At 36.5% G+C, this 25,646-nt stretch overlaps 1 protein-coding gene, 1 long non-coding RNA gene and 1 pseudogene across 2 annotated transcripts; 2 read left to right on the forward strand and 1 right to left on the reverse strand.

Annotated features, from left to right (window-relative positions):
* Positions 1-226: 226 nt before the first annotated feature.
* Positions 227-1,102, forward strand: LOC122304570 (transcription termination factor MTERF8, chloroplastic-like). Its single transcript, XM_043116833.1, has one exon. It carries the CDS (start codon positions 227-229, stop codon positions 1,100-1,102), a length of 876 nt encoding a protein of 291 aa, XP_042972767.1.
* Positions 1,103-3,006: 1,904 nt separating this feature from the next.
* Positions 3,007-7,638, reverse strand: LOC122303558. Its single transcript, XR_006240764.1, has 3 exons — positions 7,624-7,638; positions 3,646-3,801; positions 3,007-3,424 (listed from the first exon to the last, which is right to left on the reverse strand). It is a non-coding gene; the product is annotated as an uncharacterized LOC122303558 (long non-coding RNA).
* A 159-nt stretch (positions 7,639-7,797) lies between these two features.
* Positions 7,798-10,068, forward strand: LOC122303557 (annotated as a pseudogene).
* The last annotated feature ends 15,578 nt before the right edge of the window (positions 10,069-25,646 follow it).

Below are 25,646 nucleotides of genomic sequence, written 5' to 3' on the forward strand. Positions count from 1 at the left end.
CTTATGGTACTCTCTTTCTTCATCCACCAAAGCCAAAACCCAAATCCTAGAAAATAACTCTCCCATCGCCAATTATCTAATCAACACCTTCAAATTCACCGAAACCCAAGCCCTCTCTATCTCGACCAGATTTTATTGGGTCAAATCCCCCGAGAAGCCCGAGTCCCTACTTCTCTTCTTCCAAAATCTCGGATTTTCCGAGTCGGACATTCATTCCGCAGTCCGCATGTCCCCACAAATTCTGTTCTCTGATATAGACAAGACCCTTAAGCCCAAGATTGAGTTTTTCCAGGAGCTGGGTCTTTTTGGTTCTGAGCTAGGCAAGTTCATTTCCAGGAATTCCATGCTTTTGAACGTGAGTTTGGAGAGAAGATTGGTACCCTGCATCGAAATTATCAAGAATATCTTGTCCAACGATAAGGATAACCAAGACCTTTTCCGTGTTCTTCGTCGGTGCAATAAGGTGGCCAGTGGAGACCCTGAATCAGGGTTGGTGGGCAATATTGCCTTCTTGAAGAGTTGCGGGATTGTCGGGTCTCAGCTTTCAATGCTTTTGACTAGGCAGCCTTGGCTTTTTACTATTAAGGAATCCAAGCTTAGAGATCTTGTTTCTCGGGTACTAGACATGGGTTTTGCTGTCAATTCGAGGATGTTGGTTTATGCGCTTTATACAGTTAGTTGCATGAGCAACGAGACTTTCACGAGGAAATTGGAATTGTTTCAGAGTTCCGGGTTTTCTTCAGAAGAATGCATCCAAATGTTTCGAAAGGCACCTGGTTTGCTTAGGACCTCCGAGGAGAAGCTAAAGCTTGGATTTGAGTTCTTCATGAATACCATTAACTTGGAAAAGTCTGTGTTAGTTCGTATACCTTCATGTTTGATGTATAGCATTGAGAAAAGAGTGATGCCTCGGTACATGGTTCTGCAGGTTATTAACTCCCAAAGGCTTTTGAAGAGGGAGCCAAGTTTTATTCACGTCTTGTCTTTAACGGAGGAGGAGTTCTTGGCTAAGTTCATAGCGAAGTTTGGAAATGATGCAGAGAAATTGTTGGTAGCTTACAAGGGTCATTTATTGGGTTGCTCTTGTGAAGATAACTCTTAATGCATATGACATCTAGCTGTTTTTTGTAATTCAGGACATATCAGTCAATATACATCCTGCAAATTTAGCCCTTCTTTTTACTAGAGCATATTAATTGTTGAAATGCTAAATGCATATTACATTGATTTATGGCTTTCATACTATCGTAATTTAAATGCACACATGATCCTTAGCACTGGAGCATGCGAATATCTTCTTCATGAAATTCTTTCCGCAGATAAATCATATGTTGTCCTAATTGTAGTGGGCTTGACATCTTGTCCTAGAAGTTATACTAATTGAGTTGAAGAATCAAACTCAAACCATATCAATTGTCAACTTGCTGCTTCTTAACTAACATCTACTCGGTATCACTTATCCGAAAAAGAAAATAGCCGTTCTTCTGGTCGTAGAACTTCATTCTGGGTGTGTAGCCATGAGTTCAGTCAACCTGGGCGCCAAGCAATTAGATAGCTTTTACATGGAATGGATTTTGCAGAAAATCGTATCCTGTAAACTTGCAGTGTGCTTTTGACATCATGTCCTTTGATGTTGGCCCCATAAATGTTAACAGACTCAAATCATGGTCCTTGATGTTGCTGATATGAAGCTTGAAGTCGTATTTGAAGAGGATGTGGATGTAATATTAGAAAAGCTTTCGCATGCCCAACAGAGCATTCTTGCTCGGAACTATGCCTGCTTGAAAACAGAGTATTCCTTTACCTGTATATTTATAATAATAATAATAATAACAGAGTTTTGCCTTGCTCCAAAATGGAGCAGAAACAAATTACAATGGCTAGGTATATTTGTTTTTAATAATAGATTTGGTAAACCATTTTTTTTTTCTATATTTTTATAAAAAAAAAATATTCATAAGCTTATTCTGAATATTCCATTCGCTCTTTCTTTGGATTCTGTACGTCTTTCTAATACCATGCATAATGGGTGAGGTACTTGATAAATTTGTAGATGACAGAGTATACTTACATTGTAAGGATTTATATAAATATATATATATAGTTATCTTACAGTATTTATATTTATATTTATATAGCTCTTGCCCATCTCGGTTGCAATATAATGATTTCAGTGCTCTTCTACAATCAGTAAATCCTCTGTTATGACTTCTCACACCATTTAGTCATGGGTTTGTCTGTGTTTTTTTTTTTTTTTTAACACCAGTGATTGCTCGCAAAAGAGAATTGTTGCTGTTGTGCAGTTCAACTGTTCACCAAAATAGAAATGCAATCGGATAATAATTATTTCAACTATTTAATAAAATTGTGAAAATTTGATGATGTAGTTGCATTTTTCAACCTCAACAATATGATCAGAGGACCCTCTCCTCTCTCGTCGTGGTTCTTGGTGGTGGTGTGCTTGGAATGGCTCATCAATGACATGCTTAATGATAAATGACTGAAAATACGAAGACAAGTATTTACGTGGTTTGATTTTTGAGGCCTACAAAATTCACTGTAAATAAAGTTTGATACAAGCTTGTCATTCTTACTAAGTTATCTACATTCACGAGTTTCATAAGAAAAGTGGTCTCAGAGTGATCTGATTCCCTTTCTCTACAAAAGTTCATCCCAGTCCAACGAGAGCAGATCCCTCTCTCTGTTTCCTTCTAATCTAGATGGTTGATGAGATTCTGAATTTAATTCCTAATTCCACACTTCACCTCATGATTTAAATTAAATATTTCACATATTTGGGATTTACTCATTGAACGATAGTTTGGTCCATCAATCGAAATTTGAAACCCGTAAAGAAGTTCCATTTATGAAAAGGGTAATGCAAGTCTGGTGTGTCCCATATTCCCATAGGCTAAATATCACTTCTTAATTTTTAATTTTTCTTTACTTTCTTAGCTATTAAATAAAAAAATAATTAAAAAAATTAAAATGCATGAGCAGTCAAAATAAAAGACAAATTCCTTACAAAAATAATAATCCATGTCCGTACTTACAACAAATCTCTCTCTCTTACAATATATATATATATATATAAAGCATGATCAGCATGCCAACATATATAATGCAACCAACTTTGACAAGAATTAATTGGTACAGTACCAATACGTAATATATAGATATGCTATATATTAATGGAGAGAAAGATAGCCATATTGTATATGGATCGAGCTGGGCGGAGCTTGTGTTTTGAAGCAGCATTACTTATTGTCGCAAAGATAAGAACACCGGCAGGCATTGTCTCCGCAATTTCCCCAACCCTTAGGGTGCAGCCCTGCGCAATGCTGATTACATTGTGGTAACTTGCACGGAGACGACAGCTCCTTGGGAACATTACTATCCCTGCAGATTTTCGTGTAGCTTTCACCTGTGCAAAACAAAAACACATATATGTTACGTACATACAATTAACTCTATTGATATGATATTGTTTGTGTGAATTTTAAATATTTAATATATATTATATAATCTGCTTTAAATATCTATCATTATTAATTCTCCGGTTCTCCCAATTTAAGTTCCAATAACAACTTGAAATCATTTATAATATGAAATAATTAAGAGAAGATATGTTGGTAAAGTACGTACCTGAATGGAAAGAAAGGAAAACCAGAAAGAGGATCAAAACTGCTTCGAAGAACCTCATGATGTCGATTGTTGAGCCGTGGGATCAACGGTACTGCGCAGTGCCGATGTTGAGCCTTGTGGGGATCGATCGAGGCAATCCTTTATATAATTTTCAGGCTAGAAATAAAAGGAATTAATCAACAAACAAAGGTATGGATATCCAAAAAAAGCGGCTTCGGGATGATCAATATTAGCTAAAAATTTTACAATGGGGAGGGTATGTCTGTCACAACCCCTAAGAGGATGGTCTAGGACCACACCTCTACACAACTCTTGGAGAGTCAGGACAATTACATGGCTAGCTTGCATGCATGACTTGGCTCAGGTTGGGATATGCAGCAAGTGCCCATGGAGGTTACTGGCCGTGCACTGTCCTTGCGTGTAGGCATGCACATTCCCATGCGCATGCATGTGCGCTTCAGCACCACGCAACGAGGTTAGTGGCATGCCCTCACAGGCATGCCATCCAACTCACGGCTCCAGCTTGTGCCTTACAAGCAAGGCTAGTGGCATGCCCACTAAGCATGTTATCCAGGGCACAGCTCCAACCCGTGTCTTGTAGTCCCAGCGTCCAGACCATCAGCTTGGGCCATGCATGCCCATCGCCCAGGCTACCAGTTGGGGCCATGTAGGACCACCGCACAAACCACTTGATTAGACCTCACAGCAGTAGCATGACACCATCCTGCTCCCACCATTAGGCCTAGGATTGGCACCATGCCATGCCACCATTAGCAAGCCATGCACAGCGTCATGCCGTACCCACTACCAGACCAACGCGTGGCGCTATACCATGCCATGCAGCCAGCCATCGAACCAGACCAATACTAGCCCAGCCGTGGGCCATAAACTATCCTAACCCACCATGGGCCATGCATGTCACGGCTATAGGGCCATTTATCCATTTATTATTTTATTTATTTGCTTTGTTTATTTATTTATTTATTTTGCTTGAGACCTTTTGGGGGTTTCCAATTTGTAAGCTCTATAAATATGACCCTTAATTATTTCATTTGCATCTTTTGACAATTACCCTAGAAGGAGACTATTTATGTAGGAGATCTTATTTCGGTGCCTTTGCAATTAGATTTCTTGGGTGAAATTCGTGAATCCCAAAGAGATGATCGTCATCTTGCAATTCATTGAATATGTGTGATTCAATTTATCAATATATAAGGTTTTCTTTCAACTTTGTATAATTTCTTAATTGAAGTTGATTATTTATTCATTGTGTCTTGAGTGTTCATGCGTGTTCTTCAAATTTCTCTCGTTTCATCATTTTTCTTACATAAATCCCATCTACCAAATACCATACACGCCTACCTTATTGCCCACCGCACTTCCCATATTCGGCCATATCAAGTTTGCCTCATTCTCATTGCCCATTGATCATAGTAGAAACCCTACTTGCCATAATAGGATTCCTAAATTTTAGGAATCTTAATTTTCGTGACATATCTCATCAATTCCTACCCATAGCCAACCGGTCATACACCTACCATATTGAGATCCAAGATTTTAGGACACTCCTAAAATCTCACAATTCCCAATCAATCAATTTCATTTGCCCTTAGCCAAAACACACAAGTCCTAAATTGTCTCTTACAATTTAGGAATTCTTCTTCCATCCAAATTCTCACCATTTCATACTTCAAACCCTAGGAACGCCCCAAAGTGACACCAACCCTAGTGTGCCCCACTATTGCCGTGCGCCCCTTTACATGCCTTGGAGTTCCATCACTTCCTTCATCTTTTCCATCATTCTCATACATCAAACCAATCCTAAACACTTAACCTCATCTTATCACAATTGCTATCTTCGCCATTGTTGAACAATAACCAATCAAGAGGGTTAGGCATTCGATCAATCCAAGGAAAATCAAAACGTGGATAACTTAGTGTTTAGAGACTTGACCAAGGTTCCTAACAATATTCCAATTGTTTGTTTTAATTGATCGATCAATATAAGAATTTAAAAGTTATACACTAACGACTTGTTACATAACATAGAATCAATTAGCCTGACCAAATTTAGAATCTTTTTTTTTTCAATTAATATTTTGAACTGCTAATCAAGTAATAAATAAATATTATCATCGGTGTGAGTCTTTCAAAACAACACTAACTACTTAATAAATGACCTAGGATTCCCTATTGTCTTGTGTCGGTCTCTCTCAAGTCTAAGATCCTAGAAGATCATTTTCAAATTTTACAATTGACCTTACTTTTTCACCTAAAAAAATAGTACTATTTGAAGGTCTTTACATTATATATTATCAACATATTATAAGTTAATTTATAAGATTTAAATTATAAAATTTATTTTTAAAATCAAATTATATCACGTGGATTGTATGTTATATAAATGCATTCAAATAGAATTATTTAAGAAAAAACAGGCCGGCGGGAGACTCAACTACAAGAGTGCATGGTTGTAATTTGTGATTAAAATTGTAGTTTTGATTTGTAGTTTTTGGCATACCGTCCTCTAATTCGTAGAAGGGGAAAAAAAGAGCAACTCGTGCACTTGTCAATGAGCATTATCCTTCGTCGTGCTTTTGATTTTTTATGTGATGTTGGGGTTTTGAGCTTGTGAGTATTGGTATGAGCTTGTTCATAGCATGGTGATTATAGACAAGCCAGATTCACTATAGCTGAAGTTTGTTCTTTGTGCAAAAGTTGTGTTCGTACTTTTCTCCATTTGCGAAGCGACAGATGAAGACGATAAGGAGATAACACCGAAGATTAAGCAAACAAGTGTTGATTTAGGGGAAGAGCCTGTCATAGAGGATGGGGAGAGACCACTGGAGATTGAGTTATATATTTGCTGGAACTTCTCTCTAATATCTCCATTTCAGGTAAATACCAAGGAATTAAGTATCAATATTGGTAATGAAACATCTCCAAGATAGAGTGTAATGGGATACCATATATAAGGAGATATCAAATTTTCACTTACAATTGATAAGAGACAACATGGTTCCCAAAAGTTTGGCTCTAAGCAAGATTAATCTAATGAAAGAGGTAGGAGATTATTAATTAGGATTTTCTATTTTTTTTTTCTCACTCCAGCACCAATAATTTGAGAGAGAGTGATCAAGAGACATTTGAATGTGGGCGCTATAATATTTCTTGCTTATCATTTCAGTCTTCTCGACAACTTTGTTGATCCTAGATTTTATACAAAATATTGAATGATCCCAATCCGTAAAATAGGAGTCATGCTATACAGCAACCTTACACAGCACATTATGATAAATCAAGTATTTTTTTTCTTCTACTAACCTCTGCCATTTTCCCAGATTCTCATTTCCCCAATCTTGAAGCTTTCCACGTCTCTCTTTCTCTCTCCTCAAGCACTCCATTGTCCACTCTATTTTTTTTCTCCTAACCTATGCCATTTCCCCCGTTTCCCCATTTTTAAAGGTCTCCACGTCTCTCTCTCTCTCCTTCCTCAAGCTCTCAACTCTCTAAAGAGCTCTCTCTCTCTCTCTCTCTCTCTCTCTCTCTCTAAATCACAGGCTGAGAGTTATGATATACAACTGAGAACTGTAATGTGGTGTCCCTACCAAGTGTGTGATATAGGAAAAATGAACCGGCTGCCGATTAAATTTATTCAAAAATAGAATTGCTCTTTTATTAATAAATTATATTATTTATAAATCGAAAAAAATAAATGTTGAAAAAAAAGTTGACTATTAGTGGATTAAGGATTTAGCAAAATACAAAAATAAAAAAAGACTAAATGAATTATGGATTCAATTAGAATATGACATGGCCAGTAAAAGACTAAGAACTCCTATTTGCTACACAAGTCCAGCTTTTTAATTAATTCAATCCATTAAAGCGAACGTGTCGACATTTTTTCTCCTTCCATTAATTAACTATTTTTTCCCCTCACAAATGAGGATAATGAGTATCATTTAGCAGGTGACTAACCTTTTGCTTATTTTCAATCAGCTCAAGGGGCAAGATAGCATGTTTGAGACGTAACAACTCCTAAAAATTGACAAAACAGTTTTCTTCAGAAAGGCCTGGTGAATCCGCTGTCTATATCTGCTGTTCAAATAAAAAACCCAGTTAGTCAAAGAAATGGAAATTAAGACGTGCTCATGATGACTACCTCAGACTGGTAAAGCGTGTCAAAGTTGAATCCATCAATATGTATTTTCTGATTGTATGATGAAAGAAAGCAGATTTTATTGAATTATGACACAGCATCCAGCAGAACATATGGTCCATATACAAAACAATCTGAAACAAAATAGAACCTGAAATTCGTCAATCGTAAAGGCGATAACATTACTGTTTGTGAATTCGTGGAATAGTATGAATTGTATAGGAGTGTTTGATTCGTATATATATCAGGAAAGAACAGAGACTCCAGTAGCAGCTGAATCTGCCTCTCCTGAAACTCGGTCATTTACCGCATCTGAATCAAACATGGCCACCGTGTCTTGGACATGGAGCATACTCGCACTGCTTGTGCTCGCATATCTCCTGCGACAATGGGCATTGAAAAGCTGGAACAAGAATAGGAAATTACCACCTGGCCCAAGGGGGTTCCCCATCTTTGGGAGCCTTCACAGTTTGGGGGAATTCCCTCATCGAGATCTACAGCGACTAGCCCAGAAATATGGCCCCATCATGCACTTGCGCTTAGGTTTCGTGCCTGCTATTGTTGTCTCCTCGCCTCAAGCTGCCGAGCTGTTCCTTAAGGCACACGACCTTGTGTTTGCTAGTAGACCACCTATGGAGTCTGCAAAGTACATCGCTTACGAGCAAAGGAGCATGATCTTTGCTCCGTACGGCTCTTATTGGCGCAACATACGCAAGATGTGCACACTCGAATTGCTTAGCAACGTTAAAATCGATTCTTTCAAATCCATGAGAAATGAAGAGATTGGCCTACTGGTGAAGTTTATTCAAGAGGCCGCCAGTATTTGTGTTGCTGTAGATCTGAGTGCCAAGGTTACGTACATCTCTGACTGCGGATATGTCGTGCCGTATGGTGTTTGGGAAGAAGTACGAGGACAAAGATCTTGATGAGAAGGGATTCAAGGCTGTAATGCACGAGGCAATGTATCTAGGAGCAGTTCCTAACCTAGGCGATTACATTCATTGTATCCGTCCCTTTGACCTTCAGGGGCTGACACGACGCATGAAGGCTGTTAGTAAGATCTTTGATAATTTTTTTGAGAAGATCATTGATGAGCATATCCAGTCCAGAGATGAAAATAAGACCAACGACGACTTTGTTGATGTCTTGCTGAGGATCATGGGATCAAAAGAATCTGATTACTCCATTGAAAGGTCCAACATCAAAGCCATAATTTTGGTAAGTTTTCATACCACTTGCATTCATGTATTAGCAAGGAATCAAAGTATAAGTAAAAAGTCAAAAAAGTTTTATAAAAACTTATAGTTTCTAAGGTAGTTGTGTAATACTTAACGTAGTTCAATACTTTCTGTATGCGTAAAGAACAGAATTATGTGTAGCTCTACAATTTACCAGATCAAAATTTTGGTGGCAGGACATGCTTGCAGCCTCGATGGACACTTCGGCAACGGCGATTGAGTGGGCACTCTCAGAATTAATGAAGCATCCACGAGTAATGAAGAAACTTCAGAAGGAGCTGGAAAATGTGGTGGGCTTGAAGAGGATGGTAGATGAAGCAGACTTGGATAGGTTGGAGTACTTGGACATGGTTGTAAAGGAAACCTTAAGGCTACATCCAGTAGCACCACTTCTGCTTCCTCATGAGGCCAGGGAAGATTGCACAGTTAATGGTTTCCACATACCCGGAAAGTCTAGAGTCATGATAAACGTATGGGCAATTGGGAGAGACCCAAGTGTTTGGAGTGATGCAGAGAAGTTCATCCCGGAGAGATTTGTTGGGAGTAACATTGATCTCAGGGGACGAGACTTTCAACTAATGCCATTTGGTGCCGGCAGAAGAAGCTGCCCAGGGATGCAAATGGGTCTGATTGTGGTCCGGCTTGTAATAGCACAACTTGTGCATTGCTTTGACTGGGTTCTTGCAAACAACATACAGCCAACTGAGTTGGATATGACTGAGGTGTTTGGTCTTACTGTTCCAAGAGCCAAGCATCTACTTGCCATTCCTCGTTATCGCCTTCACCATTGACAAATTTATATATTCTCTATTTTTGGTTGCTGATGTCTGCACTTGGAATAATTTAGGTTTGTAGAAGAAAATAGTATAAGTTAGAACTAAGTTTGCTTTAATGTAATATTAGAAAAACTTTTGCATGCCCAACAGAGCATTCCTTGCTCCGGAACAATGCCTGCTTGAAAACAGAATATTCCTTTACCTGTATATTTAATAACAGAAATGCTACATACAGTCGTGGAATTGCAAACACCATGTAATCGCTTTGAAAAAGAGTAGGATCCACGATTAAAAAATTAATTTTTTTTTCATGTAGGTCCCATATTAATTTATTTTTTTCAAAGCGACTGTACGCCGCTTGCACAACCACGACTATAAATATTATTTCTCATTTAATAATAATAATAAACAACAGAGTTTCGCCTTTCTCCTAAACTAGAACGGAAACAATGGCTGGTTTTTTTTTTTTTTTTTTTAAATAATAGATTTGGTAAACCTTTTTTTTTTCTATATTTTTATAAAAAAAATATTCATAAGCTTATTCTGAATATTCCATTCGCTCTTTCTTTGGATTATGTACGTCTTTCTAATACCATGCATAATGCGTGAGGTACTTGATAAATTTGTAGATGACAGAGTATACTTATATTTTAAGGATTTATATATATTTATATATAGATATATTACAGTATTTATATTTATATAGCTCTTGCCCAGCTCGTTTGCAACATAATGATTTCAGTGCTCTTCTACAATCAGTAAATCCTCTATTATGACTTTTCACTTAGGTAGTGTTTGGCCATAAAATTTTTTTATCTCAAATATAAAATTTTTATCTCATTATTACAACTTTTTCAAATTCATATACAAAATATAATAAACAATTTAACTTTGTTCTTACTTTTTCAAATCCTAAAATAATAATAATATTAAAATATAATATTTTAATATTTAATCTTAAAACTTAAAATTTTTGTCTGAAAAATCTCAGTGGCCAAGCAGAACCTAAGTTTTGACTGCACACCATGTTCTCCAAAAATTGTCTAAAAAATTTAAAATTGAAGTTTTGGCTAAGCCAAAGCTGAGATATTAATTCATATTGAATTATTTATCTCAAAGTTAAAATAATAATATAATATTATATGTTTTAATAATAATTTTTGTAAAAATTTATTTCTTATATTTTGTAAATATACTCTATATATTAATTAATAATTTTTTTTACTTAAAATTATTATTTTTTAACTATTTGTTTCCTCAACCTAATTATCCAACAAATACACTCCAAGTAAAGGAAGAACAAAAAAAAAAAAAAAAAAAAAAAAGGTAAAAGGAGAATTGAACGGTAGAACTCGAAGAATACTTTTAGACTGAAAATCATTTTGGAGATATGTGATGACCCGCTTTTACGTGTATATTCACTGAAAGAGTGTTTTTAATTTAATTAATATATTGATTTATTTATTTTAAATTATTATATTTTAAATTGGTTTTAATTTATTTGTGTGGTGTTTAATTTATTTTAGTCGTTTTACAGTTTTTAGTATCGTTTTCGGCGGATCGGTTTTTAGTTTCCGGAATGAGGATTGGACCTCATTTTTTTCTTTTCTCTTTTTCTTTTTCCCTTTTTCCTTTTCTTTTTCTTCTTTTCTTTCATTTCTTTCTTTTTCTTCTTCTTTCATTCCCGGTTTCTCTCTCCCCGTGCAGCTTTTCTTCCTTTTCTCCTTATCGTCGCTGCCACTTTGACCACCCGGTGCGCCGCCGTCCGGCCGCCGTGTAGTACACCACCCCCACCATTCTCTTTCCCTCCCACCAAAGATCATCCCCACCAATTTTCAGAACCATTGGACCAGCCGTTAGCCGCCACGCACGGTTGGAAGTCACGGCACCTGCCCTATTTTTCTCCCTATTGCCGATTGCTTTCGTAGCCCAGAACCGCCGCTCGCCGGCGGCGTGGCCTACACCACTCACCCAGTTTTCTTCCCCTCTCACCGGTGAACATCCCCACCAAGTTTCACCTCCATCCGAGCCACCGTTAGCTCCTCCAAGCCACACGGATTTTCACCGATTCCGGCACCGTCGCACCATCTCCGGCCACCATCTCTTCATAGCTTCTTCACCCACCTCTTGCCGACCTAACCCACCCATTTCCGGCATCGATCCGTTGTCGGAGCAGCTCCCACGAGCTCAACTCCGATTTGGGCTTTTTCCACTTCCACCTCCATTTCCACCACGATCCACGGCCAAAACTCGTTTCCTTTAACTTCATAAACATCTTAAAACCATTCCCTATCAATTTCGTGCCTTGGTTTGTCCCCGCTCGAAAGCGGGTAATTTATTACCTATGGCTACAGTGTAAATTACACTGTTACGTTGCTTTTCCTCCGCCGTTTGCAACGCCGTGAGCTTTCAAAAAATACCATATAGCGCTGTAAGTATTTTTCAAACTCTACTTTTAGATTTAAATATATTTTGCTCTTACATTATATATTTATCTGTTGGTTGGTTGATTCCGGACTGAGTCCAAGGAGTTCGGGAGTCGGATGGATTGAGGACGGAGTGCTTGGTTTTGACTATTTGTGATTGCTTGGTTATTTGTGCCATGAGGCATGCGTTACATATTGCATACATATGCATTTTATTTTAAGTGTGAAAATCATGTTTTGTTGGTGTAAATGGATTTCGGGTGTATGAGTCTCACGAGCCCGAGCCGAGATGGGTTATTATCTCAGTGGAGCTCCTCTGGTCACTTGGGAGTGGATAATACTGAGTGACATCCCCTAGGTTGTCGCAGGGCGACGACCAGATCGCACAATACGGTAACGCTGTCGTGTCAACTCCGTGGTCCCTAGAGTGGCGGGGACTAGAGGATGGCTTGGCCAGGCACGCGCTGGGCGCGAGTCTGGGCATCACTCGTTTAGGTGTCACATGCGTAGTCGTTACCTGCGGTGTGGCACAAAGCCAGGGTGTGTAGATGATCCCTAGGGGAGATCATGGTGCATGATAATTAGATCGTTTTTATGGTTTTCGGATACGGGCCATTTTCTGGAAAAATGGCGAGGATGTGTTGAGGCTTTTGATCCATTTTCTGGAAAAATTGTGATTTGGGCCATTATCTAGGATAATGGCGAGGCTTGGTTTTAAACGATATGTTTTTGGGCCAAATAGGTTTTTGGCGTGCGTGGAAAAATATGGTTTTACGGGACATGTGCATTGGCTTTTCTTTCATGCATGTTGTTTGAGTTTTATATGTTTTTATCTAGTGGTGTTTGGATTTTACTTACCTGCAGCACCATTTTTGGTTCCATAGATTTTGGTGCAAAGTTCGAGGAGAAGGAGGAGGCTGAACCCGAGGATGCGGCTCTGCCGGAGTTCTGAGTTGGGTTATGCTTTGTATTTGGCTATGAAGCTATATTTGTGTTTTGTAATATTTTATTATGTATGTTTTGAACAGTTTTGTATTAAATTAAGAAAAATTCTGGTACTTAGTTTATGACTTTTCTATCTGCTGCGTGTTTCTTCGTGCACATTTGTTGCTTATACACACACTTGGCACTCGTTGATAGGGTGGTGACCCAGGTTGTCACTATCCAGACGTCTCGATTTTCCCTTGTACGTGCGTGGGGATTTGGGGGCATCACAGGTGGTATCAAAGCGGTTTGGTTCTGGGTAAAATCACATGTCCCGTAAGTAGTACCAGAATGTTTTTAAAGTTGTGTTTTAAAATTTATGTTAAGTAAATTTGCTATTTGACATGTTTTATTTGTTTGAGCTTGTTTGCTTGTTTTTATTTATTTAGTTGTGTTATTGCATGCTGGTTTTTTTTTTTTTTTTCTTGTTATGTGGTTTGGTTTGGGTTTTTGGTTTTATTTTTTATTTTTCTTAAAGGGGGTCAAAGGTTGTGTTGTGGCAGGAAGGTGGTATAATTGAGGATACTATTATTAGACAAAAACATTTAGTGTAGTAGGCTTGAATTTTTAGCGATGTGGTTTGCTTGTATGATGTTGAGGTCTGAAGGGAATGTCATGGTTTAGGCAATCTTTGTAAGGCGGGAACTCACGTAGCAATGAGGAGAGGAATTAGCTTGAAGTCGCTTAAGATGATTGAGGTCAAGGTTTTGTAGAATTTATGTAACGAGACTATAGATAGGAGAGTGTAGGTTCAGCGAACTTTAAGGATGTGTTTAAGGGAATTTTATGTAAGGTTTGCGACCAGATCTATGCAAAATGGTAGTTTGCCACCGGATTACAACTTTTCAGGATTTAGTAGATTTAACCACTTTAGCAGAGCGTGAGGTTAGTTTGAGTGTGAGCTCCCCTCTAAGACATAAGAGGCGGAGTTTTTCTGGTGAAGGAAGTAGTTCGAGTTCGCCTCAGAAATTTGTTCAGCGGATCGGGATCCGACCTCAAGAGGCTTCAGGTGTACATATAGGAGGACGGGTGCCAATTTGTGGAATTTGTAATGGAGCTCATGAGGGCGAGTGTCGGCTGAGTGGTGGACCCCAGTGTTACCGATGCGGTCAAGTGGGACATATTGCTCGTGAGTGCCCCGTTAGAGTTCAAGGAAGCCGTGGAGGTAAATACGGTGGAAGAACAAATCCAAGACAAGCAGTGCAAGCCCGTATTTATGCTGTCATACCCAGAGATGTTGATGATGAGGCGCCAGCGACCCATGATGCTGGAGTCATGGCAGGTAAGGGTCTAATCTAATCTTTAGTGATGAACGCCTTGTGTGGTTTGTTTTTTTTTTTTTTTTTTTTTTTATATTATCGAGGCTTGGAGAGAGTGGCATGATCTAGGTGATCTTTTAGAGAAGTAGAATAATTGAGTTCTTTGGTTCCGTGGAGTTTATGAAAATGGTCTATAACGTAGTAGGTTGTAAGTTCAACAAATTTCTATGTTAGATTTTATGAAGTTTCAACAAAGTTTTAAAATTTGGGGCCTTATAGATTTTAGAAAAATAAGTTTATGGTAATTAAGGTGTTAGGTTCGACAAGCTTTGGGGGTGGGAATAATTAAATTTCGAGTTTTAGATTTCGTGATTCGGATGGGTGAATTGGTGGCAATTGGGGCTTTAGATTTTTCAAGCTTTTAAGGTGAATGTTTTGGATTAAAGCCACCAATCTTGAGAATTTCATAAAATGATTTATTATCTAGTAATGTTTTAGAATTTGAAAGATTTGGGAGTCGTTTTTTTTCTTTTATGGGATGTAAGTTCCTTGATCTTAGAAGTTCCGGAAGATGATTCTTATTTGATTTAAGGTTTTAGAATTGCAGAGTTGAAGGACTGATTGATAATACGAATTGAGTTCTTAGTTTTACAGACTTAGTGCTGTAGCTTGATCTACTCCAGTGAGTGATTAGTTTGTAACCATTAAAATGGGGTTGATTGGAGTTGAGTTATTGATATGAGAAATTTTTCTAGAGTAGATTCCTTTGAGGATTGGAGGTAATGATCTAGTTCGTATAATTCTTTGAGGATTGAACATATCGAGCTAGTTTAGAAAATAATTATTGTTAACTCGAGGTTGTAGTAGCAGATTTTAGGAAATGATTCTATCAATTTGAAAGATATAAGTCCATCAGGGTGTTGGAAATAGTAGGTTTTGTGTTGGTATTGAATATGATTGAATTTGAGGCTATATGATCCATAGACTTTTGGGAATGGATTCTTAGCAGGTTTAAGGTCATTCTTGGTACCAAACTTTAAGCAATGGCTAGTTGCTGATTTGAGGATATAAGTTGAGTAGATTCAGGAATGATTCTTGTTGAGTTGAGGATATAAGTCCAGGTGATGGAAATGTGATGATGGATAACTTGTACGTTTGAATGATTTGTGGTGTTGGCTAAGAGTACATGAGATTGATGAGTAGTAATGGTAAGTGCGTATGGATTTTGAGGAGTGCTAATCCTAGTCTCATATAATTTTGGCTTGGTAGGAGTTGAAGAGGAATCTGTGTGGTAATATTAAATTCAAGAGATTTTGGCTTTGAGTTGTTTGGTAAGTTGAACGGAGTGTGCAGTCGAAGCAGGTTGCTCATTGGGATGATGGTTCGAAACAACTATTGTGTTTATCTTGAGAATTAATTCGACTTGAAGTCTTAGGAATTTAAATTGGTGAGGCTCTACTTTTCTTTGGAGATCAAGTATCCAGTTGGGAGAATTGAGGATATGGTTATTTAACTTGAAAGGAGATCGTTAGGTCACAATGTGTGGTGTATGAAGTAATGAATCTTGGAAGTTGAAACTGTTGGTTGGTTGATTCCGGACTGAGTCCAAGGAGTTCGGGGGTCGGATGGATTGAGGACAGAGTGCTTAGTTTTGGCTGTTTGTGATTGTTTGGTTATTTGTGCCATGAGGCGTGTGTTACATATTGCATACATGTGCATTTTATTTTAAGTGTGAAAATCATGTTTTGTTGGCGTAAATGGATTTCGGGTGTGTGAGTCTCATGAGCCCAAACCGTGATGGGTTATTATCTCGGTAGAGCTCCTCTCGTTACTTGGGAGTGGATAATACTAAGTGATATCCCCTGGGTTGTCGTAGGGCGACGACTGGATTGCACGATACGGTAACGCTGTCGTGTCGACTCTGTGGTCCCTAGAGTGGAGGGGACTAGAGGATGGCCTGACCAGGTACGCACTGGGCGCGAGTCTGGGCATCGCTCGTTTAGGTGTCACACGCGTAGTCGTTACCTGCGATGTGGCACAGAGCCAGGGTGTGCGGATGATCCCTAGGGGAGATCATGATGCATGCATAATTGAATCGTTTTTATGGTTTTCAGATACAGGCCATTTTCTTGGAAAATGGCGAGGATGTGTTGAGGCTTTTGATAAATTTTCTGGAAAAATGGTGGTTTGGGCCATTATCTGGGATAATGGCGAGTCTTGGTTTTAATCGATATGTTTTTGGGCCAAATGGGTTTTTGGCATGCGTGGAAAAATATGGTTTTACGGGACATGTGCATTGGCTTTTCTTTCATGCATGTTGTTTGAGTTTTATATGTTTTTATCTGGTGGTGTTTGGATTTTACTTACCTGCGGCACCATTTTTGGTTCCGTAGATTTTGGTGCAGAGTTCGAGGAAGAGGAGGAGGCTGAGCCCGAAAATGCGGCTCCGTCGGAGTTCTGAGTTGGGTTATGCTTTGTATTTGGCTATGAAACTATATTTGTGTTTTGTAATATTTTATTATGTATGTTTTGAGCAGTTTTGTATTAAATTAAGAAAAATTCTGGTACTTAGTTTATGACTTTACTATCCGCTGCGTGTTTCTTCGTGCACATTTGTTACTTATATACACACTTGGCACTCGTCGATAAGGTGGTGACCCGGGTTGTCACTATCCAGACGTCTCGATTTTCCCGTGTACGTGCGTGGGGATTTGGGGGCGTCACAGGTGGTATCAGAGCGGTTTGGCTCTGGGTAAAATTACATATCCTGTAGGTAGTACCAGAATGTTTTTAAAATTGTGTTTTAAAATTTATGTTAAGTAAAGTTGCTATTTGACATGTTTTATTTGTTTGAACTTGTTTGCTTGTTTTTATTTATTTAGTTATGTTATTGCATGCTGGCTCTGGGTAAAATATGACGATGTTGATGCATTTTTCAATCTGAAAAATATGATCAGAGGAGGAGAGCCTCTCCTCTCTCTTGATGGTTCTTGGTGGTGTTTTACTTGGAATGCTCATCTTTGGCTTGCTTAATGATAAATGACTGAGAATAAGAAGACAAGTATTTACGTAGCTTGATTTTTAAGGCCTACGTCTACCGGTATTGCTTGTAAAATCCACTATAAATAAGGTTTGATACAAACTCTTCATTCTCACTGAAGTCTGTACACTCACTCCTACGGAGTTTTCTAAGAAAAGTGGTCTCAGAGTTATCTGATTCCCTTTCCCTACAATTCATCCAAGCCCAGTGAGAGCCGAATCTCATCAACCATCTAGATTAGAATTAATATGATAATTTTCTCTAGATATGGTACAACTTCCGACCACTCTTCAATGTGAAAACTATATTGGGGTCAGTAAAATCAGTATGAAGTCCACCATGAGCCCATTTAGGATTGAAGACCCGATATGCAAGCGTGTAAAAGAGAATGGGAGAGTTGTCAACTCTAAGGCTTGATTGGTTATAAAGCAAAGATAAGACAAAGTAATGGGAAGGGCGCTTTTGAGAAAGGGCTTTGCTACATACAGTCGGGAAATGCAGTCGGCGTGCAGTCGGCTGTACGGAATGAATAAAAAAAAATTACAAAAAAATTGTTTTATATTCAGGGAGACCTACATGAATTATAAAAAGTTATAAAAATAATTTTTTTTTTTTCATATAGGTCCCGTATTAATTTTTTTTTACAGCCGACTGCACGCCGACTGTATTTCCCGACTGCACAAATCATTTCTGTTTGAGAAAACCTTCAAAACGGACGCGGTGTAATTTGCCTTTTTACACGCTCCAATGAGATAGAGATCATCAGCGTCCATTACTTTCTTAAGATAATCTATTCAAAAAGTTTTTGAACGCACACCGGTTGTTCCTCTGTATTCTTCCCAATGTAAATTTATAAGAAAATACTTTAACTATAAAATAATTATACAAAATTAATTATACAAATTAATGTAATTTATTGTAGTTCGTTAAATTCTAAAATTACTTTTATTGTAATATAGATTTAACAGATTAGATGAAATCACATTAATTTATGAAATTATTTTTATATAATTCTTTTATAAATACAACAGTACTCAAATTTATATCATTGTACCAAAAAGTTTTTGATCGGAACTGCAATTACCGATTTCAAAAATCATCCCCAAATTTCTTTCAAATGTTAGTGTGAAAAGTTTTGGATAGAGCTGTGGTTTTCGTATTTATAAAATACAGTGCGAGTTTTATAAGATAAAACATTGAATATAGACTATAGTGTGATAAATAAGCCAGTCGACATTCGTTAACGTCGAATCACTAGTTGTAGAGTTCACTGGGCAGCGACAATGGCCGAATAAAATATGGGTTTATGTATTAGGAAGAAGAATTGTTGTCAGAAATTGAAAGAAATCTCATGTGACAATGTCTATTTGAAAATAAAATATAAGCTGACATGTCAACATATCATTAGTTGGTGTAAACATGTTGTTTGCACCATGTCTGGTTAGAAGATGGACTCCTACAAAGGGAGGGGGAAGAGGGGTTTTTTTTGTTTTTGGGGGGGGGGGGGGGGGGGGGGTGGTTTCAACTCTTATATATAGATACATAGAAATTGAGACATCAGGATAATGACAATACAGGTTACACATTCTATCAATAAGTATCAAATGTGTGTATATGCAGCACCTATATAACAAAAACAACGTAGTGGATAATTAAAGTTAGTTAACTATGTACCATAATTGTTTAAATATAAATTCGCTTAAATACAAGCGTAACAAAAAAAAAATAGTACAATTATCCATTAACAATATAATCCAAAATACATAATTCAAAACAGGAAAATAATTCTCAATAAGTAAGCAAATGGCACAAAATCACTCATCCGGCGAAACTGCCTCCTCAGACTCAACTTACTCATCATTTACATCAAAATCTACGATACCAATAAACAGCATTGCAGGTAAGTAATAATCCAAACATCTCATAAGATAAAAATACATTTATGTAATAACAATATATAGGCACATGATGATATATGCATAAGATTCGAAAATCATTCTTTTCCAAAAATAAATTATTTTCCACGTACGCCAAAATCTCATTTGGCTCAAAAACATATCCATTAAAACATTTGTTACTTTTCCAAAAAATAATCCAACATAAATTCTAAGGATGTAAAAAAAATCGATAAACCGGTAATCAGATTGGACCGACCCAAACCGGTGGCATTAGTCCCGAGGTTGGTTCGGTCCGGTATCGGTTTTAAACCAGTCAAAATCAATCCGATTCCAATTTTTCTTTTTCTAAAACCGGACCGGACTGATTTATATATATATATTAATTTTTTATACTATATATAATATTTATATATAATATATAACTATATATAAAATAGTTTTGTATTATATAATAAATTACTAATTAATATAATATTAAATTTTAAAATTTTAAAATTTTAAAATTTTATATCATTTTGCTTACTGTATTAATAGTTATACTAATATTATATAGTGCATATTAATAATTATACTAAGACTATATCACTATATATTATAATATACTATAATATATCATTATATTATATATTATACTATACCATTATACTCATGGTATACTCTATAATATAATTATAATATATATTATAATATACTACAATATATTATTATTATAGTATTATATACTATAGTATATTATATTATATTATATAATATATAATATATTACATTAAAACCAATAAAATCGGATCAAACTGAATCGGAAATCGATAAAACCGGAATACCGATTTAAGAGGGTAACCGGTGCGTAATCAGTTTTGAAAAATATAAAATCGGTATATACCGGTTCGGTCTTAAATTTTGTCTAAAACCGGACCGGTTACACCCCTAATAAATTTCACTATTTTTCTAAAAAATAGTCCACAAAAACTCATTTATCAAATATCACCATTTTTTCAGAAAATGCCCCACAACCAATTTTAATCGTATGCACCATGATCTCCCCTAGGGACCATCCGTACACCCTGACACCCTTTGCCACACCATAGACGTGTGACTTTGTAGCGAGTGATGCTCAATTCTGTGTCCAGCGCGGTTGTAGCCAAGCATCCTCTAACCCCCACCAATAGAAGAGCTACGGAGTCGATACGAGAGTATTACTATCCTGTTGTTGTCCAGTGACAACCCAAGAGACGTCACTCAGTATATTCTGCTTCCAAGTGACTAGAGGAGCTCTATCGAGATAATGTCATATCTCAACTTAGGGTCGTGATACACATGTACACAAAAACTATTTATACATGAAAACTTCGTTTTCATTTTACAAATATGAACATGCGTGTACTTATACCATGTATGACAAGACACAAATATCCAATAACCAACAAGTCCCAATATCAACCAATCACATATACAACTCCGTTCTTCAATTCAACCGACCTCAACTCCTTGGACTCAACGTCCGGCACAACCAACTAAATTACAAAATATTGTTAATGTAAAATAATTTAAATCTTAAAAGGTATTTAGAAAATGCTTATAGCACAATAAAAGTAATATTTTTTAAAGATCATGCACCCGATTTAACTCCTAAAAGCTAACTTAAAAATAAACCACCAAAAATTATAATTTTTGGAACTAAAAATGGGTTTTCAAAACAAGATGATTTAAGGTAAAATTTTCAAAATAAAGGGGCTGATTTTATTGAGGTAAAATGGAAGATGGCTGGAAAGAGAGAGATTCACGGCAAGGCAAAAACCAACAAGAGTATAAAACGAAACCCACGGTGTCAGACCAAAATAGGGCACAGGTTGGGCTAAAAACAAGGTACTAAAATGGCGTGGAATACTAGAAATGTTAGGGTTTAAGCACAAGCTTGAGTCATGAAAATACTAAAGGAAAACAAGAGAGGAAACCGAGCTAGGAGGCTCACGGTTGGGGGAGGAAATACGGCATGGCCAAAGATCAAAAACAAAGAAATGAAAGACCAAATATATGGAAATGAAAATGGGTATAATACACAAGCATGAGCCACTAAATGTACTATGAAAAAGTTAGAGGAAGAACAACAATGGAGGTTCACGGATTGGACCTACAAATGGAGAAATCAGAGGACTAAAATAGAGCAAAAGAGAGAAAAGAGGTACACGGGCTAACAGTAGGAAAATGGAAGAGTAATGAACCAAAAGATAAAAGAAAACTTACCAAGGGAAGGAGGGAAGCAGTTGGCACGGCTGGAGGAGAAGAAAATCAGAATGAGAGGAAGGGGAAGAAGCTGCATGCGGCAAAAGAAGAAGGAGAGAAGAAAAATACCGGCGCACTCTGTTTACTAGAGAGAAAGAAGAAAAACGAAAATGGGATGAAGAGGAAGAGGAAGAAGAAGCTGTTGGCTGCAAGGAAAGCAGAAATGAAAGTGAAAATGAAGAAGAAAAAGAAGGAATGAACGACGCAATAGAGGAAGAACAAAAAGTTGAAGCCCTAAGAGCACTGGCATTGGCCTCGGTAAAATGAAGGAAACTTCAAAATTTGAATGGTTTGGAGGTTAAAACATTGATATTGGATTCATCAAATGTTAAAAGTCAAGCTTTGAGTTACAGTAAATTTAGTTTTATCTTCATCTTTGAAGACTCACTGTTTACCGTCTATCCCATTATTTTATTACAAAATCACTTTTTTCAACTGCTCTTTCCTTTTTCGCCCGTGATTCCGTTTCTCTCTTTCTCACCCTTTCTCTTCGTCTGTCTTTCTTCTCTCCCTGATGTTTCTTTCACCCCTGAATCCGAAAAAAAGTTTCATTTATCTCTTTCGATTTTTCCTCTCCATTTTCTCTCTTCCTTTTATTTGTTCCTTTTTATTTATTTATTCCTTCTATTTTGTCAGCCAAACTTCCTGTTAATTTTGCTTATTTTCATCTTGGGTTGTAACGCTTCTCTGTTTTGTTGGTTTTTCCCTCTAAGCTCTATTTTAATGGAGGTCAACCTGTTAGGAGCTGGTTCTCATGCTTCCATTCTTGCAAGACCCATTTGCCCCATGGTCCTCCAGACCAGGCAGAGTTTTTCTTTTAGGTACCAAGGCTTGAGCTTGAAGAAGAGAGGCATTCAATCAATACAAGTCGTAGCAACTTCCGTTGGGTACCAAATTAGCAACCTTTTTGTTTATTAGTGAAACCCAGTTTATTATTGAAACCCAGCTCGTGATTCTTTGGAATTCATTATTTCTGGGTCCGGAAAAAATATTTATCTGTCGGTTTTTGCATCTAATATCATTTTTGTTACTTTTATTGAAATAGGCATCTATTATTTTTCTCTGCTATTTCCTGGTTATTGAGAATTATTGCTATACTGTTCATGGAAATTGTTGTATATCTTGCCTTATGATCCGACTTGCGTGTCTTGTTTTTTCATGTTCACTGTATAATGTTTTATACCTGCATGCATAAATAAAATCTAACCATCATTATGAATGATCAGATTTGCATCCGAATGAGATTCAGAAATTTAAAAGAAGAAAAATTTATGTGAAAGTGTTGGTCTAAGACTAATGGCAGCACCAATTGGTAGAAGGGATTGCAAGGACAATAGTAAGGTCAAAAGAGAACATGGGGTTCGGATGGTTAGAAAGACATAATTATCTTACAAAACAAATTTAGGAGAGCATAGTTTGTTTATGACTTTGTTGAGTTGAATTATGATTAGTTTAGGTGCAGGAAAAAAACAAGATTTGGGTGTTGTTGAATGGCAAGAGATGTCTTGCTTATTTTCTGAATAATTTATAAATTCTAATTCCAGATGCTTCATGTTCAAATGGTTTCACCTGAAGGGAAGTTGACTTGGTTTTTGGACAAGGATGCTGCTTCAAAGCTATAGAGTTGGAATGTTATGTTTGTGTGGTAGTATGGTTGATGTGTTCTATTGTGGTTTATTTAACTTCAAATGTGCTACTATGTGTTCTATTGTGGTTTATGTAGTTAGTTTCAAACATAATATTTTATCTTGGATGAACAAATTGTATATGTGTTTGTTGTTTCTTAAATTATTATATATTTGATTGTTAGGTAGAAGAAGGGTTGACAAAATGTGTTTGTTGGTAATTAGGTTGAGGAAAAAAATTAGTTGGAAATCAATAATTTAAATATCAAATTAAATTATTAATGTACATATAGTAGGTTTAATTGCAAAATATGGAAAAAAGATATTATTAAAAAAATAATATTATATTATATTTTGATGAATCCAATGGCTAATCTAATGTGGGATTATGGATAGGAAGATTTTAGAATTATGAAAAACTTGTATTTTTCATCAAATTTTAAAGATGGTTTTGATCAAGCCAATGTGGATGCTCTAAGGGCATGCCAAACGAAGCCATTTAGATGGGGATAAGGGGGGCTGGGCTGTTAAGGGAACGGGTTGGGCTCGAAAATGAAAGGGCTTAGCTCAAAAACAAAGGATAAAAAAGTTACTTTAATTATGGAGCGAAAAATGCAAAAGTTTTTATTTAATCATATATTCCACTGCTTTAATAAATGGTGAAAGTTTGCTAATTTTCGGTTTTTTTTTTTTTAATCTTTTTCTTCATTTATCATCGCCACTTCCTCTGAAATAATATTATATTGAGAGGGGGCTACTATGTCGTTCAGTAAAAAATATTTTTTCATATTTTTAAATATATTTATATATTTTTAAAAAATAAAAAATATATTAATTTATTTAAAATCATTTTTTAAGTTATTAATTAAAAATAAATAATTTTTTTTAGTAAGTGGTTCTTATATTAAAAATTTCGTTAGAGTTTAAGAAAAGTATTTCACCATAGAATGACAGTACTATTAATTTTATTTATTATTTTTTAATCATACCTTCATTTATTCTTTATTTTATCAAACTTTTAATTATTTCTTTGCAAAAAGTCCATTCATTCATACTTCTTAATAGCTAATCGTGGGACACCCTAAACCCTTCCGTCCAATACTATATTTTTATTTCTTGAATATATAACAGGTGGAAGTAGTCATGCTATTTCGGCCATATTTTGTATTTATTTTAAAACATTAGGAATCTTTAATATTTAATTCGAAGACTCTCTTTTCCTATAACGCCGCACCCCTCCCATTTTCTCCCAACACATTTTCCCACTACTCTCTCTCTCTCTTACTGTTTGGCTTTCCATATTTTCTTTCACTTCTTTCATCCATTTGCTTCTTCTCTAAGCCACACGAACACCGATAGCAACTTCAGCCTATGTTTTTGCAATTTTTTTTGGATAGATCTTACATATCTGAATGTGTATTTCTCAAATCTGCTTTATTTTTATTTTTTTTCCCTTTTCGTATTGTGGGTTAATCTTTTTATGTATTTCTACCTCTCTTTTTTCTTTTACATTGTTTCAGTTTTTGTTGAGATTTTATAGATCTGATTCTTTATTCTTCATATCTTTATTTTTTGTATTTGCGTTTTTGGTTTTCTAGTTTTTTGGTTCTTGTTATGTTACAAATATGCAACTTTATTTTCTAGATTTGCATTTGTTTTTTTTTTGTTATTCCTCTTGATGTATAATGGGTTGTTGTGTTTTTTTGGTTGAATATACATGCTCTTCTATGGTTTTCTATGGATGGGATGAGGCATGTTTTTTTGGTTGTCATTTGGAAGTTGTGGAAGTCATGAGTTTGGAAGGAAAGATCTTAACAAATTTCTTTTTAGATATGGGTTTTTTGTTGCTTGGGTTGTGTTTATTTTTTATTTGCTTCGACATGCATCCTCCATTGCATGCTCTTTCTCTCTCACGGATCCCCTATGCACAGCCACCAGATCTGTCGCCGGGAGCCACCACCGTTAGCCTCCCAAGTCCTCTCATCCCGTGCCTCTGTCTCTCTCTCTCTCTCCAATTTCTTTGAAGCAAATAATGATGAGTTGACGAAAATGGCAACTCGGCAAAAACGTAGACAAAGCAGGGCTAAAATGGGAAAAAAAATGTTAAACGAAAACACTATTCTAAGCAGAACACGGACAGCCTGCACAAAAGTTGAAGAAAAAAATAAACACAAAAATGGAATTAGAATATACTATTTATTACTGTAACTGTACCGTAGATACTTATTATTATAGATAGATAGATGGATATATATATATATACACACTTATTGTAGCTGCTCTTTATGAACTTGTCAAACTCCAAGACAATTGGCC

Source organism: Carya illinoinensis, chromosome 3 (assembly GCF_018687715.1).
Source record: "Carya illinoinensis cultivar Pawnee chromosome 3, C.illinoinensisPawnee_v1, whole genome shotgun sequence".
Classification (NCBI taxonomy): domain Eukaryota; kingdom Viridiplantae; phylum Streptophyta; class Magnoliopsida; order Fagales; family Juglandaceae; genus Carya; species Carya illinoinensis.

Coding starts and splice junctions, on each gene's coding strand:
- LOC122304570 (XM_043116833.1), top strand. CDS start 227: ATGTCCCCACAAATTCTGTTCTCTGATATAGACAAGACCCTTAAGCCC.